The 17,965-nt window shown below is 40.9% G+C and overlaps 1 protein-coding gene across 1 annotated transcript in view; it reads left to right on the top strand.

Annotated features, from left to right (window-relative positions):
- The window catches only part of gsap (gamma-secretase activating protein), a 126,321-nt gene that overhangs the window by 6,786 nt on the left and 101,570 nt on the right, over nucleotides 1-17,965 (top strand). The window contains exons 3-6 of the mRNA XM_078553273.1: nucleotides 7,705-7,761; nucleotides 7,865-7,934; nucleotides 8,132-8,188; nucleotides 12,254-12,342. Coding sequence (XP_078409399.1) covers nucleotides 7,705-7,761; nucleotides 7,865-7,934; nucleotides 8,132-8,188; nucleotides 12,254-12,342 — 273 coding nt within the window. The remainder of the gene's footprint in view (nucleotides 1-7,704; nucleotides 7,762-7,864; nucleotides 7,935-8,131; nucleotides 8,189-12,253; nucleotides 12,343-17,965) is intronic.

Raw genomic sequence — 17,965 nt, 5'->3', positions numbered from 1 at the left:
TGTTTTCATATTTCTAGCTAGTTTGTTCTCATTCTATTTTCTGCTTTTTTATCCTTTGTTGGTATCTAACTCTCTACCAATCCCCAGGCTTACTGTTCTTCTTGGCAATGTTATAAGTCTCTTTATTTTAATCTAATATTATACTTAATCTCTTTACCCATGGAATTTTTATCTCTTAATGGAATGTAGATTCATTGAGGATTATGGAATGCTTCTTTAGATTTTCACCATTGTGCATTCACTGTCATGTCCTTTTAATCAATTTTTCAATCAAACTTGCCCTTCAATCCCATGTAATTAACTTTAAAAACTCTAGTTTCAGAATTCTGTGCATCACTGTCAAAATCAATGTGAAATGATTACTCTTTTTCTGGATGATCCCTTACAATGGCATTACTTATTAACCCCCTCTCCTTACAAAACAAAATCTAGAGTAGCTTTCCCTGGTTGGTTCTGCATTTTATGAACTTGTCCCCCACATAGCCCATGATTATTGCATTGCCTTTGTTATAAGCTTCTCTTATTTGGCTTGATTTATACACTGTCCAAAAGTATAGCTACTGTTAGTAGGCCTATAAAGTACTCCCACCAGTGTTATCTGTTATTTCTTAGCTCCACTCACCCTGATTCTACTTCGTGCACTTCCTAGTCAAGATCCTTTGTATTTGACTTGTTTGACTGCTGCAGTGATTTGACAAGGATAAAAGCAACAGGAACTAAATATCTCCAGCACTGCTTTAACTGTTTAGACAAAGCGGGGTAAAAGTTTGCTCTTATTTTTAAATTCCCAATTGACTTCCGTTGACACGGCTACTGGTTATTCTGAAGTCAGGAAGAGGTTTGCAGTGTTTGACACTAAGGTCATTTCAGGTCCACAGTGAACAAAGAACAAAGAGCAAAGAAAAGTACAGCACAGGAAATAGGCCCTTCGGCCCTCCAAGCCTGCGCCAATCATGTTGCCTGTCAAACTGAAATATTTTGCACTTCCGGGGTCCGTATCCCTCTGTTCCCATCCTGTTCATGTATTTGTCAAGCTGCCTCTTAAACACCACTATCGTACCTGCTTCCACCACCTCCTCTGGCAGCGAATTCCAGACACTAACTACCCTCTGCATAAAAAAACTTGCCCCGCACAACCCCTCTAAAGTTTTCTCCTCTCACCTTAAATCTATGTCCCCTAGTAATTGACTCTTCCACCCTGGGAAAAAGCTTCTGACTATCTACTCTGTCCATGCCACTCATAATTTTGTAAACTTCTATCAAGTCTATCCTCAATCTCCATCGCTCTAGTGAGAACAATCTAAGTTTCTCCAACCTCTCCTCATAGCTAATAACCTCCAGACCAGGCAGCATCCTGGTAAACCTCCTCTGCACCCTCTCCAACGCCTCCATATCCTTCTGGTAATGTGGTGACCAGAATTGCACGCAATATTCCAAGTGTGGCCTAACCAAGGTTCTATACAGCTGCAGCATGACTTCCTAGCTTTTATACTCAATACCCCTGCCGATGAAGGCAAGCATGCCATATGCTTTCCTGACTACCTTATCCACCTGCGTTGCCACTTTCAGTGACCTGTGGACCTGTATACCCAGATCCCTCTGCCTGTCGATGCACTTAAGCGTTCTGCCATTTACTGTATAATTCCTACCTGTATTAGACCTTCCAAAATGCATTACCTCGCATTTGTCTGGATTAAACTCCATCTGCCATTTCTCTGCCCAAGTCTCCAACCGATCCATATCCCGTTGTATCCTTTGACAATCTTCTTCACTATCTGCAACTCCTCCAACCTTAGTGTCATGTGCAAACTTACTAATTAGCCCAGTTACATTTTCCTCCAAATCATTTACATATACTACAAATAGCAAAAGTCCCAGCACTGATCCCTGCAGAACACCACTAGTCACAGCTCTCCATTCAGAAAAGCACCCTTCCACAGCTACCCTCTGTCTTCTATGACCAAGCCAATTCTGTATCCATCTTGCCAGCTCACCTCTGATCCCATGCGACTTTACCTTCTGTACCAGTCTGCCATGAGGGACTTTGTCAAAGGCCTTACTGAAATCCATGTAGATAACATCCACTGCCCTTCCATCGTTGATCATCTTTGTCACTTCCTCGAAAAACTCGATCAAGTTAGTGAGACACGACCTCCCCTTCACAAAACCATGCTGCCTCTCACTAATACGCCCATTTGCTTCCAAATGGTAGTAAATCCTGTCACGAAGAATCTTCTCCAATAATTTCCCTTCCACTGATGTAAGGCTCACTGGCCTGTAATTTCCTGGATTATCCCTGCTACCCTTCTTAAACAATGGAACAACATTGGCCATTCTCCAGTCCTCTGGGACCTCACCTGTAGCCAGTGAGGATACAAAGATGTCAAGGCCCCAGCAATCTCCTCCCTTGCCTCCCTCTGTACTCTGGGGTAGATCCCATCTGGCCCTGGGGACTTATCCACCTTAATATTCTTCAAGACGCCTAAGTTGGCACATTCTGGCATATTTTAAATTAGAAACTGGGAAGTGAAATTGGCCTTTGGCGGTAACATAAATGGGAGACAATGATTCAACAGCCCACTTCCATGGAAAAGAAAACTGAGCAGGATGTAAAACAGGCAATCAAAAACAGAAAATCCTGAAAAAACTCAGGGCTAACAGCATCAGTGGAGAGAAAGACAGAGTTAACGTTTCAAGTCCGTATGACTCCTCTTCAGAGCCTTCCAATTCATATGGACTCGTAACGTTAACTCTGTCTTTCTCTCCATTGATGCTGCTGGACCTGCTGAGTTTTTCCAGCATTTCCTGTTTCTGTTTCAGATTTCCAGAATGCGCAGTATTTTGTTTTTATCTGCCGATTTGCAATCACTTGTTTGTGTTTTTTTCCACTCTTACCCTGCCGAGCAAGTGCCAGCAATTAGTATGTTTTCATTTTCTAAATAAGCAGATGTAATTAGAAAGGAAGAAAAACTTTCATTTATATAGTATTTTTCACAACCATTGGATGTGTCAAAATGCTTTACGATTAAGTACTTTTGAATGTAGTCACTGTTGTGATGTTGGAAAAGTGGCAGCCAGTATGCACACAACAAGCTCACATAGGCAGCAATGTGATAAGGTTCAGATAATCTGTTTTTGTTATGTTGTTTGAGGGACAAATATTGGTTAGGTCACCAAGGATGCCACAAGATCTTTTACATTCACCTAACAGGGCAGACATGCCTCGGTTTAATGTCTCATTTGAAAGAAAGCACCTCTGATAGCACAGACTCCCTCGGTGTAAGCCTTGATTTTTGTGACAAATGCTGGGGTGGGACTTGAACCGAGAATCTTCTGACTCTGAGGTGAATGTGCTATTAACTGAGATATGGCTAACACATCATTATTTTCTTTTAAAATTCTACTTTTTTAACAGTAAAGAAACTTAAGTTAGGATAGAAGTATTTATATTACAAATGTTCAATATAAATGTTGAATTAAATATTACACAAAATAACCGTTGTGGAGAACAAGTGCAGTCAGTCTATGTGCCAAGGCTCTTAATAATATATTGGGTGTTCTTCCATGCGTTGAGGTGGGCAGACATGATCTGTACAGTATTTAAAGGTTTTACCTCAACTTCTTCAAAGAATGTGATGGCTATACAGTATACCCCAAATCAGTGGACAACAGAAACTGCTGTTACAATAACATATTTTAAAAGGACAGAATAACCTGAATAATTTAAATTACAATTCAATGCTCTTTGATGCTGCACAATTCTAACAAGAAAACTTGAACCTGTACAAGCCACATGCATTGTGGTTAACTGACAGCAATGAAAGGTTACTGATGAACATTTGAAGCATATCTAAATAGGTTATCAGCTAATTAATAATTAATGAAGCAATGGGCACTACTGAATCATTAAGTTCACAGAGCATGGCAATAACAAATTATGAAGTTGAGAACAGTGGTCATCAAGAAATTAATACAATAGTGGGACACTGGCTGTTTAAATGGAGAAGTCATGAACAGTGAGTCAGTAAATTCATAGACCAGCATGTACATGCTGCCACTGCTTTTTCCCCAGTGACTGCAAATTGACTTCCAGTTTATTAGCTGATTATGCAAGGAGCCAATATGTATTGCTGATCGTAAGTTTTAGTTTTCTGAAGCTTTTAATACAGTTAATACCATGTTGGTTTCTTTGTTTCTAAGCATTCTTTTAAAATTTCAGTAATGGTGGTTATGAAGAGTAGTTGATGAGAGGAAAACTCCCAGGGAGAAGGAAGGCTGCAAGTGCCGGGCAGGGGGTTAGGGTCAGGGTCATAGGGTTGGGGGTTATGCATTTAAGCCTGAGATCTTGAGTCATGATGTCAGGCAGGGAAAGCTGAGATTTGGGTATGTACAAATCTGATATCAGGTGCCGAGAAAGGGTAGAGAGATCTGAAAACAGGCAAAGGGAAAAACCCCAAAAATTTGTTTTAAAAACCTGCTAAATGGGTAAATGGGCATTTAAAAATTGGGTGGTAAGAGGACACTTGAAAAAGGGTAAGAGAATTTTGAGTGCCTTGTTTATTGGATGAAAAAATAGATTCTAAACACATGATAAACAAGAAGACACCTGAAAATTGGGTTGGGGAAACAAAATAACTGCTGGAATTTCCTGGGAGACTCAGCTGGTGGTCACAGTTTGCAGCTATATTGTGACGAATTACTTAATGTAAAATTGCCAACATTATTTTTTTGATACCACTTTAACATTGCAAATTGTGAATTAAATCATTATTTAAAATTGTCATGGCAGGAAATGTATCATATGCAAGATTTTTGTAGGGCAATAGCTGATGTCTATAAATGTATTTACTGTAGTAATAGTTAAAGAAATCATAGGGCAGGATTTCCCCCCCCCCCCGTTGGTGGGGGGGAAGTTGAATGGCGGGCATGCCTCCGATTGGCACCCCCAATCAGGGGAGCGGTGCCATTTTACGTGCCAATTAAGGCCTACCCAGCGTGACGTCCACACGGAAGCCAATGCGCTCCCTGTGCGGGCAGTGGGAAATCCCTAAATCGAGAGTGCGTTTTTTCGCGCATGTGCACAAAAGAGCGCACTCATCTCCCTGAGGCTAAGTGCTGCCCCAGGAAGATCGGCTCTACTCTCAAAAATATTAAAAGTAGAAAAAAAAAATTCCCTGACATGTCGCCTCATGTGACACTGTCACATGAGTTGGGACATGTCCATAATTTTTACAAAAACTTTAAAATTTTTAAAAACCTACATGAAACCTCATCCTGCCCGTGGATGAGGTTTGATGCTTTTTCTAATTCCCGCTGGGGCTCCTGGCCTGCCTGCCAACCTTAAGGTTGGACGGGCAGGTCCATTAATTAGCTGAATGACTCTGTCAGTGGCTGATTCTGTGAGTCCCCGCCTACCGGAAAATTTAAATGGGTCGCGGTGACGTCAAGAGTTCCGCCCGATGTCACCGCGCGTCATTTTATGCGTCGGTGAGCGGGCCCCGCTCCCCGACAGGAAAATCCTGCCCATAGTTTTTTTTTGCTGGATAATATACACAAGAACACAACACAAGAAGTAGGAGCAGGAGTAGACCATGTCCCGTCGAGCCTGTTCTGCCACTCGATACGGTCATGGCTGATTTGGGCTTCAACTCCACTTCCCTGCATGTATTCCAAATCCCTGGATTCCCTGAGAGACCAAAAATCTATCAATCCCAGCCTTAAATGTATTCAACGATGGAGCATCCACAACCCTCTGGGGCAGAGAATTCTAAAGATTGACAACTCTTTGCGAAGTAATTCCTCTTTATCTCAGTCTTAAATGATTGGCCCCTTATCCTGAGCCTGTGTCCCTGCGTTTTAGATTTCCTGAGCATTAGAAAGAATCTCTCAGCGTCTACCCTATCAAGCCCCTTCAGAATCTTGTACATTTCAATGAGATCATCTGTCATTCTTCTAAACTCCAGAGAAAATAGACATAATTTGCTCAGCGTCTCATCTTAGGACAACCCCTCACCCCAGGGACCAACTTAGTGAACCTTCACTGTACTGCCTGCAATGCAAATTTACCCTTTCTTAAATGTGGAGACCAAAACTGCACACAGCACTCCAGATGTGGTCTCACCAAAGCCCTGTACAACTCTAGCAAGACATTCCTGTTCTCCATTCCCCTTTCAAGAAAGGCCAACTTGCCATTTGCCTTCCTAATTGCTTGCTGTACCTGTATGCTAACTCTTTGCATTCCTTGTACAAGCACATCCATGTCTCTTTGAACATCAACACTTACAAGTTTCTCACCTTTTAAAAAAAATTCAGCTTTTCTATTCTTTTGATCAAAGTGATACTTCCTTACATTATAATCCAATTGTCATCTTGTTGTCCACTCACTTAACCTGTCTATATCTCTTTACAGCCTCTCTGTGTCCTGACCACAGCTTATTTTCCCACTACTGCCACCAGTGTTTTCTGACTCTTGCTATTTCTAATTTCTGCCCATATGATTCTACTTCATGATCACCTGAGGCCAGATCCTTTCTCACTAAAGTCATGTCATCCTTTACTATCAGGACTACCCCTCCTTCTTTGCCATTTTGTCTGTCTTTCCGAAATATTGTGTACCCTGGAATATTGATTTCCCAACCTTGATCACCTTGTAACCATGGGCAGAATTTTGCCGTCAGGGGGCGGGGCCTGCTCGCCGACATGTAAAATGATGTGGGATGACGTCGGGCAGAACCCCCGATGTCTTCCCAGCCCATTTAAATTTTCAGGAAAGCGGGCGGACAACGAAATCAGCTGCGGGCCCGCCGACCTGTCAATGGCCAATTGAGGCCATTGACAGGATCAATTATACAATTAAAAGTTGGCGGGCAGGCCAGGAGCCCCGGCGGGCAACAGAAAAATCATGAAACCTCATCCACCGGCGGGATGAGGTTTCATGTAGGGTTTAAAAAACTTTAATAAACTTTATTATGTAAATTATGAACATGTCCCATCTCATGCGACATTGTCACACGAGGGGGACATGTTAGGGAATTGTTTTTTCCATTTTTAATATTTTTAAAAGTGTAAGCGATCTCCCTGAGGCAGCACTTAGCCTCAGGGAGATGTGAGCTTCATCGTGCGCATGTGCGAAAGAGCGCACTCTCGCTTTTGGGGGAACCCCCCTGCCTGCACAGGAAGTGCATAGCGCTTCCCGGCGGACGTCACACTGGGTGGGCCTTAATTGGCCCGCCCACGTAAAATGGTGGCGGGGCCCGCTTCTCCGGAGATTGGGTCGGGCCCGACTGCCCAACAGGCAGAAAATTCTGCCCTGTGTCTCTGTAATGGTGATTAGATCGTAATCACTTATCTCCATTTGTGCCACTAGTTCATCTATCTTATTGCAGATGCTTCATGCGTTCGGATAAAGAACTTTTTAATTTCATTTTTTTCACTCCTGTTTCCTTCAATGACCTTATTCATTGATGTACAATTTTTGTTCCCCACCCCCCCCCACCTTAAAGCGTTGTTGGCACAATGTGGTAAATTTAGCAGAGACTTCTCAGGTTTAGAAATTTTATTTTCAATTAACTTTGCTAATTATGAACTCGATCACAACAGGGTTATGACCAAGGTAAAGGTTTTATAGAAATACAGTTTCATATAGTGCTTGTCAAAAAATACTGCTTGATAATATGACAATAGAAAAAATGTTTTGTTTTAAAGGGTGCGAAGGGAACCACTTGTATTGGTATATATGATCCTGACAACAAGCAAAACAAGGTAAAGATAATTTATGCTTACAACACCCTATTTTGATTCGAATGTGGAAGCTTTGCTGTGATTATTTTTTCCCTTTTATGTTGCTGTTCATTTATGTTCCCAGCTACTATATGTCTTTGACAGAGAAGTGCCTTTGATTAGTTGCTCTGTCAACATGGAAAGAACATTGTTGGGTGAGTGAGACAAATTTCTACTCTTATAATGAGACTGTTTTATACTGTGCTCCTGTTATACTTGTAAGTTGCTGCAGCTGTCAGAATTATAGTAGAACACATAAAGATTAAAGCTAGACTTGTTTGAATTTGAGTTTCTTCACCTTTCTTAAGTGAATTTGCTGTTCTAAGAAAATTCTTGATACTCTTTTTACCAGCTGTAAGTATTCTGCAGTTTACTCGAAGAGGTTTACCAATTGAAACATTCAGACCAGGTAGTATTTTAAAATTTGTTACATAAAGTTATTAAACTAAGCATTGTTAAAACTTTATGTTAAAACAAAATGTAGTATCAACTGAATTTGTTTTTGAGCTGTTAACTTCTGTAGAGCAATGGTAGATCAATGGTTGGATTTTTGTGGAGGTGTGGGTAGGACAAGTTGGGAAACCTCCTGGCCCGGCAGACATGGGCTCTCTTAAAATGGCTGTTACCCACCATATTTTTGCTCCGGGATGGTAGTTGAGGGATGGAATCGGTGCCACTACCTCTAAAGATTACAGAGGCTTAGGAGTGCCCAGGTGGACTGTTTGCAAGGCCCCACTTTGGTTCTCAGGGGCTTTGGCACAGTTCTATTAAAGGCTACTCAGCCCTCTAGCCCTCACCCTTCACAGGGCCTCAAACCCCCACCCATCCCCCATGACCCCTTATTGTTCTCCATGTCTTTTCATGTTCTCTCATTTCTCTCATGCCCCGTCATATCCTCCAGGGCCCCTCATATTCCCCATGCCTCCTCCATTCCCCAACCCCCCCCCTCATATATCCTCCACAGTCACTCATCCAATATCCACAATGGGCAGACATCAGGGGCCATATCTTTGAAATGAAGATGGAAAAAAGTAAAACTTCTAACAATCAAACATACTTCACACTAAAAAGCAATTCATTCATAAAACATGGGCAAAATTTTAAATCCCCTCAAGTGGTCTGTCTGTTGTAAAAACAAACCAGCATCTATTTCACTTACCACATCAAAGACAAATTATCCTTTAATAACCTCTTTAAATTGTCAGTCAAATTGTGAACACAGCTCCCTGTTGAGATAAGTGGTTCTGGACCTTTTGAAACTTGGCCAAGCATTCATAAAAGCAAACCTTGGGAAATTGAAACAACGGAGTCTATTGAAATTGGAAAAACAGATGGGTAATTTTTTTTCTAAGCTACATCAGTCAATCAGTGCACTCCAGCAGCAGAACTTTTGTTTCTGTTGCTCTAAGCAAAAGCTGCAGACTGGTATTTATTTTTAATTTTAAAGGGCTGGGGATTTAAATCTTTCAGTTTGTGAATTAAACAGACTCTAGATCTGCCCTTCACAAGCATTTACACCTCCTCCATAAAACTGTGGTTCCCACACTGCGCTTTAAGGCAGTTAGAGCAACAAAAATTGGGTATGTTTGTACTCAGCAGTCAAATCAAATGGCCCTGCTGAGTTTGGTTCCCTGGTTGTGTGATTCATGCCTCGCCCCCTTCTCCCTGTTGGTAAAAATGGGATCTGATGGAAGGGGAAGCGGGGCTTCCACATCTGAGTCCCATCCACCATTTTTGAAGGTCTCCTGATTTGTTCTGACTCAGCAAAAATCCGGGCCCAAGTTTGAAGCACTCAAGCCTGTTTGCATATTCCTGTTCAGCAGTTTTTAAATAACATCTATAAAACCACTTGTCTTTCACAAAATATTAAATAAGTTATATTAGTGCTAATTATGAGAATAGTTACTGCAAATTGCAAAAACTAAAAGACTCAACTAATAGCATATTTATCTTGAAGCACTCATATATCGATAGACAGCCTGAGTACTGTCAGCTCAGAATACTTACCACATGCCACCTCTGCTGATAGAACTAACAAATTTCTAATGGTTACCTGGAGCACCTGGGCAACTGAAGGAGAGGAAAGGTAGCCAGCAATCTGCTTCGTATTTTTAGGTCTTTGATTTGAGTATAGGAGGAACTAATTGTTGCTATTTAGATGCAGTTTCGACCAATTATAGTTTACTTCCTCAATCCATTTGAAGCTTTCAAAGATAATTCGTCTTGTTCAGATGATGAACAGTAAGAGAATGCTCCATTGATAAAAGCCCCAAAATGGTGATTGATTGGCCCAAGACATATTTGTTTCATGAAAATGAGGTCAACTGACAGCCATTCAAGATTGTGTCATTGCAGATTGATTTAAATTGAAGGACTTGGGGTTTATTTCTGTTTTTGTATTTCAGCTGAGATTTCTAAAGGGTTTTGTATTGTTTGAATAATTGTATCTAGGTTTACGATGCTATATGGCAGTAGTCCTCAGTAGAATTCATTTTATTATATAAACAGGAAATGCTGGAAAAACTCAGCAGACGTGGCAGCATCTGTGGAGGGAGAAACAGAGTTAATGTTTCGAGCCCGTGTAAGAGTCATATGGACTCAAAACGTTAACTCTGTTCCTCTCTCCACAGATGCTGCCAGACCTGCTGAGTCTTTATGGCATTTCTTGGTTTTATTTCAGATTTCCAGCATCTTCAGTATTTTGCTTTTATTTTAGAATTCATTTCATTGTTGTGTTAAAAGTATATTTAAATAAGCCATCTGATATATTAAATATTCTTACTGAGAGTGAAAGTTATGGAAGTACAAATATTAGTGTTTCAGGATTTGCAACATACACAAGCTAAGCATCAGTGGTGATAAAAGTTGAGGAGATTTCCTTTTTATTTGATGCATCTGTTCAGAGTATGTTAATGATTTTGCTTCAGTGAACGAAAGAACTTCCCCCAGTATTGCATGTATATGTGACATTTACAGTGTGAGTGAGTATTGAATACCTTTAAAATGTCATGCGCTCAGAGCAAAGAGGATAGAGTAAGAAGGCACGCTGTACATGGAGTCACCATATGTCAGGTGGATGTAATGTTGTTGTGATTGAATTCAGTGGAAGAATAGTGACAGATCATTGCAGTTAACCATGGCCTATCTTTCAAGTCGATTTCAGCAGAGTGAGGTAGGAAAGAGCAAATTGAGGTTTGCAAGCTCGTGGCAGTTGGGATGAAGAAATGGGATTCCTAAATTGTTGCCTTTACCAGCCAGGTTAGGTTAGGGAAGTTCAGTGTGCTGAAGTGGTGGTGGGGTAGATCCCAGCATTGAAATAATTTTCAGTACACCAGGAAGGGCACACATGTAAGAATATGTCTGAATCTGTCTATGTGTGAGCAATAGGTTCTTCTATCGCAACCAATGAATCTGTGTTACAGGAATACACATCTGCATGTTGAGTACCAGGAGATGAGGAGGTAGCCCATTTCAAAACTTGAGAATTTTTCGTAGACATAACTCGGAGACAGTTGAGTGGGATTAACAGTATCTTGATGGACTGGACTCTTGCTCTGGTTGTCCAAAGACCTGAAAATATGAAGCAGGTTGTTGGCTAACTTTCCTCTCCTTCAATTGCCCAGGTGCTCCAGGTAACCATTAGAAATTTGTTAGTTCTATCAGCAGAGGTGGCATATGGTAAGTATTCTGAGCTGACAGTACTCAGACTGTCTATCGATATTTGAGTGTTTCTATACAAAAATGCGACTAGTTGAGTCTTTTTGTTTTTGCAATTTGCTGCAACTATTCTCATGATTAGTACGAATATACCTTATTAAATATTTTGTGAAAGACGAGTGGTTTTATAGATGGCATTTAATATCTAACTTTGAAGTGGACCCATAGCAATAGTAATGAATATATTATGCATATTTTGGGGCTAAATTACACAGTTAAAAGTTAAACTACAAGTGTAAACATTGAATCACAAATACTGTAAAATAAGCAAGATTATAATGAGTATATTAACTTTATCATCTATTTTACTGTTTATATATTATTTGCACAGGAACTTTAAATCTCAATTGCTTTGTATGCAGTGAATTTTTCTTTTCCAGAGGCGGTTGCCTATTTGGGATCTCCAAAAATAGGGATAGAAGTTAGAATCAAATACTGGTATAGATTTCAAAATCCTGATTGGCGGAGAATGAAAAATTGGGAGGCTGGGGAAGTTACTCTCCGTTGTTCCCAATCGGTGAGGCTGGAAGCTCCCATTTTGGACATGGAATGGTGCATGGTGTAGGGACGCCCAAGAAAGCATTTTGTGTAGTTATGCTGCTTATTTGAAAATGTGATTTTTATGTGAATTATGCTGTATTGATTCAATACTACATAAATGCCTTTGTAGGAAATAAGCTGCATATTTTAAACAGTAGTGCCCATATTGAGAAAATGTTAATTTCATTTGCACTGTTTTCCTTAACTTTTGTCGCAGTATCCAGGTGTTTGACTTTGCTGATTGAAATTCATCCAGTAAATAATACAAGAGTCTTAAAAGCTGTTGACTCTTACGTCAGAGTTCAGGTATTTATCACTGATTGTTTCATTAATTTTATTTTTGTAAGCCATAATTTTTTTAAATATTAGGCTTTCTGTTAAATATTTGCGTTTGCAGGTCTAGTGATGTTTTAAGCAATGTTCCTTGCTGTTTGCTTTGCGTGTCAGTCAAGGGATGTTGATTTGCACCTAAAAATCTCAGGAACATTTTCTGTCCGTTAGCTTGGCCAAAAGTGAAAAGTAGAAATAAAACTGTTGGGAGAGTCACGGTGGGTCAGTGGTCTTGAGAGATTAGTTACTGAGCAGCACCGACATAGGCCTATGAACAAGACTGCCAGTGACTGTCTGGAAATTATTCATGATGTTGGAGGAGGGTGAGAAAGTAATTCCCTTAAAAATTGAGTAACTGGTACATAACAAAAAGTAGTGATCAGCAAAAGCATATACAGTGAAGAATAGTTATAGGATTTAGAATATAAAGGACTTTACGATTAAATCTCTCAAAACTCCTGTGACCTAGTTGGAATAGTAGTAATTCAAGAGTTGGACCCATGTCTTGTGGTACTTTTTACATTTAAGTTATAAGAAACATACTAGCCTGTAATAGGTTTGATTTATATTTTTAAAATTAATAAAGCATAATAACAGGCGTACAACTTTTTTTTTCTGGTCTCCATGTTTGTTGGGGGTGGGGGTAATGCGTATCAGGTGTGCCATCTGAGGGAGTGGTGTAAAATGTAGCACTTGTTAATACTGTTATTCATTTTAGTTTCAAATTCTGAAATTGAGGTTTGAGGAAACTTATGGGACCAGTCCAAAACAGGAATAACACTTAATGGGCAGGGGTACTTACTTAGAATGTTGTACTTTCAATTTCCATTGGTTTTTCATTCATTATTGTGTTTATATTTGATCTTTAATAGGTTTATCATTGAAAAGCCTCCTTTAATTTTGTTAATTCAGTGATTGTTTTTGAAAATAATTGTGACAGGTATTTTGGTAGTGTGTAGATTTAGACACTGTGACACAGGTTGTAGTCAATGTTTCCCCTAGGCCACATGCAACCTGAAAGTTCCCCCACAGGCTGCGCAGAAGTCAGCCCCTTTAATTTACTGCATGTGTGTGGCCTCCCAAAAAAACTTAAAGGGGTCACACACTTAAACAAAGCACCTGTGCACTCTTTTCCCCCCCCACCCCAAAAAAAAAATTGGAGGGTACATTGGTTGTAGTAATGAAAGATTACCACTTCATAGTCTGTAATTCTGGAATCAGCATTTATGTGATGGCTATCATAAATAAACTGCACCCCATGACTTAAGCATTTTAACACTGGTGCCTTATAAACTTAAGAGCAGACTTGCAAAGACAGTGGCATAGGTAATGGCAGAGAGCATATAAAGAAATAAAAACAGAAAATGCTGGAAAAACTCAGCAAGCCTGACAACTGTGAAGAGAGAAACAAAGTTAAAGTTTCGAGTCCAATATGACCCTTCGGTTGTTTTGGACTTGAAACGTTAGCTCTGTTTCCCTCTCACATAAAGAACTGTCTGATTCTAAAGATGAAGTCGTCCATTGCATGTTAGTTGTGATGTATAGTTGGGCATCAGGGTTTGGAGTAAATTTTGAGCCAAGCTCCTGGAAGGGCCAGATGGGTTAAGTGCTAAAACTGTCCCAGGACTAGCACCAGAATTTTCTACTGCTTGGAAATTAACTCTCAATTTGTGTTGAGGGAGGCGTAGGGCAAACAACCAATCTATCATTGCAAATCACTTTCTGTAAACTGCTGTAAAACGGTTTGTTCAGATCTCTTGTAAAAGTAAAATGTGTGACATTGCAAAATTTCAAATTGGAACAGAGGCAAATTTCTGCAAGCCATGTATATGTTTAACCAGTTTTGCTGGAAAGTTTTGGCTAGGAAAGTGACAAGGGGATTGATGAGCAAATTGGCAGAGCATTAAAAACTTGTTTGTGTGTAGAAATTCTATCTCCTGTGAAATTGTGTGTACTTTTCAGTTCTGAAAGAGATTAAGGTTTCTTTAAGCATGTCTTTTTTAATTCATAAGTATAAATGAATGGTCTGTGGTCCCATTCTGACGGTAGAGAGGTGTTTTGAATTTTTTAACTTCCAGAGAAAGACTGCAGGCAGTGTGACCCCCCATTTCACCACAGCTAGCAGTGACAATTTCACTGTCTTATGATGCGGGGAGCTTGCAGTCCAGTAGGCAGGCCGAGCGTGCACAGGCCTGTCCTACTTTTCTGTAGCTTCTCTTCTCAGAATTGTTGATTGTGGGAACAAGATCAGAATACGTGTATAAATGTGCGTTTCTGGGTATAGCCCTCCATTGGCTACTGTGTAGAGTAGCCTTGTCCAATCTTTTTGCGTGGGCGGGGGAAGGGAGGGGAGGGGGGGGGCACATTTCAATTTTATTTTCACTCGGGGGGGCCAATGAGCAAATTTTGGGAAGATAAGATTTGGCAAAACATTAACATGATTTTTTTTTTTAAAAACTGACTTGTGGAAAGAAACAACTTTCTGAGCAAAAAAAAAAAGTCCAAACAAGAAATTGATCATTTTAAAAATGAGTAATAAATAAAGATGACCATTGGATGTGAAAGGGTGTATGTTTGTGTGTCTGGCTCACTCCCAGGCTCAGAGTGCTTACTCACTCACTGAGCTGAGACAAATTCGATCCTGCTTTAACAGAATCTTTGAAAATTCATCTACTGCATGGTTCAGGGACATTGTCTCTGTGTAAACCATCCATCCACCCTCAGTCACTCACTCACCCATCCTCACTTGCTCTCTCACTCACTTACCCACCTTCACTGAAGCCCACTCTCACTCACTCATCTACCCACCCTCACTCTCACTCTCACCCTCACCCACCCACCCTCACTCATCTACCCACCCTCACTCTCACCCTCACCCACCTACACACCCATCCTAACTTTCTCTCACTCACTCACTTTTTATTATTATTCGTTCCTGGGGTGTGGGCATTGCTGGCTAGGCCAGCATTTATTGCCCATCCCTAATTGCCCTTGTTCAGGGGGCATTTAAGAGTCAACCACGTCGCTGTGGGTCTGGAATAACATGTAGTCCAGACCCGGTAAGGACAGCAGATTTCTGTCCCTGAAGGACATTAGTGAGCCAGATGGGTTTTTATGACAATCGTCAATGGATTCATGGTCATCAACAGACTTTTTTAATTCCAGATTTTTATTGAATTCAAATTTCATCATCTGCCAAGGTGGGATTCGAACCCGGGGCACCAGAGCATTACCCTGGGTCTCTGGAACACTAGTCCAGAGAAAATACCATGATGCCACCACCTTCAGTCACACACACTCTCGCTGTTCCCCCCCACCTGCTCGTGCTCTCTCATCTCACCTCAACACCCCCCCCACCCCCCAATCCCCACACCAAGCCACACAGGGACCAGGCAATGACCATCTTCAACATGGGAGAATCTATCTGTTGCCCCCTTGACATTCAGTGGCGTTACCATCACTGAATCTCCCGCTATCAACAGCCTGAGGGTTACCATTAACTAGCAACTGAACTGGGCTAGCCATATAAATACTGTGGCTACAAGAGCAGGTCAGAGGCTAGGAATCCTGCAGCAAGTAACTCACCTCCTGACTCCCTAAAGCTTGTCCACCATCTACAAGGCGCAAGTCAGGAGTGTGATGGAATACTCTCCATTTGCCTGAATGAGTGCAGTCCAGCAACATTCATATGAATTAGGAGCAGGAGTAGGCCACTCGGCCCCTCGAGCCTGCACCGCCATTCAGTAAGATCATGGCTGATCTGAATGTAACATCAACCCCACATTCCTGCCTACCCCCAATAACCTGTCACCCCTTTGTTATTCAAGAATCTACCTAGCTCTGCCTTAAAAATATTCAAAGACTCTGCTTCCACCACCTTTTGAAGAAGAGAGTTCCAAAGGCTCTCAACCCCCTGAGAGAAAAAATTTCTTCTAATCTCTGTCTTAAATGAGCGACTCTTATTTTTAAACAGTGACCCCTAGTTCTAGATTCTCCCTCAAGAGGAAACATCCACCCTGTTGAGACCCCTCAGAATCATAAATGTTTCAATTAAGCTGCCTCTGACTCTTGTAAATTCCAGTGGATACAAGCCTAACCTGTCCAGCCTTTCCTCAGAAGACAACCTGCCCATTCCTGGTATTAGCCGAGTAACCCTTCTCTGAACTGCTTCTAATGCATTTACATCTTTCTTTAAATAAGGAGACCAGTACCCTGTACACCTGAAGCATAACTTTCCTACTTTTGTAATCAATTCCCCTCACAATAAATGATAACATTCTATTAGCTTTCCTAATTATCTGCTGTACCTGCATACTAACCTTTTGTGATTCATTCAATAGGACACCCAGATCCCTCTGGATCTCAGAGCTCTGCAAGCTCTCACCATTTCGATAATAAGCTTTTTTTACTCCTCCTGCCTGAATGAACGATTTCACATTTGCCCACATTATAATTCATTTGCCAGATCTTTGTCCACTCATTAACCTACCTGTCACTTTGTAGTCTCCTTATGTCCTCTTCACAATTTACTTTTCTATCCATCTTGGTGTTGTCAGCAAATTTAGCAACCATTCCTTCAGTCCCATCATCCAAGTCATTTATATAAATTGTAAACAGTTGAGGCCCCAGCACTGATCCCTGTGGTGCACCACTTGTCACATCCTGCCAACCAAAAAAAGACCCATTTATCCCAACTGTCTGCTTCCTGTTAGCTAGCCAATCTTCTTTCCATGCCAATATGTTACCCCCTACACCCTGAGCTTTCATTTTCTGCAGCACTTTCATTTTGATGTGGCACTTTATCAAATGTATCAATTTAGACAAAGTGGGCTTGTTTCCACTGGAGTTTAGAAGAGTGAGGGGTGGCTTGATTGAAGTATACAAGATCCTGAATAGTATTGACAAGGTGGACATGGAAAGGATGTTTCCTCTTGTGGGTGAGTCCAGAACTAGAGAGCACTGTTTTAAAATTAAGGATCGCCCTTTTAGGACAGAGATGAGGGGAAATTTTTTCTGAGGGTTGTGCGGCTTTGGAACCCTCTGCTTCAGAAGGTGCTGGAGGCAGAGTCATTGAATATTTTTAAGGCGGAGGTAGATAGATTCTTGTTCAGCAAGAGAATCAAAGGTTATCGAGGGTAGATGAAAATGTAGAATTCGAAACACAAACAGATCAGCCATGATCTTAGTGAATGGCAGAGCAGGCTCAAGGGCCTGCATCTGTTCTTATTCCACATGTTTGTACGTATGATCATATGGACTATGGGTCACAGAGGAGTTTGTGGCTTAGGACCAGTTTAGGAATAGCTTTTCTGTGATTGATTCATTGAGTTGCATGGTGACTGGAATGTGGTGAGAGACGACTGGTTATGGGCCTTATTCAGCAGATTGTCACTCATGTTAGGTGTGATTGATTCAGAAAAAATGGTCAGCATTAGGGAATCTTTATTGGGGTTTGAATAAAATATGAATCCCTTCTCTCCTGAGTACATGTCTCTATCAGATGCAAATCATTGTATTGTCCATGGTTTGTTTTGGCTGCTTACTTTGGGCAACCACATCCACTGGAAGCCTTTCCAACTGAGAATGTTTAGGTCTTGTT

The sequence above is a fragment of the Cetorhinus maximus genome, chromosome 12, assembly GCF_964194155.1.
Source record: "Cetorhinus maximus chromosome 12, sCetMax3.hap1.1, whole genome shotgun sequence".
Lineage (NCBI taxonomy): Eukaryota > Metazoa > Chordata > Chondrichthyes > Lamniformes > Cetorhinidae > Cetorhinus > Cetorhinus maximus.
This window is presented reverse-complemented; position numbering and strand designations above follow the sequence as displayed.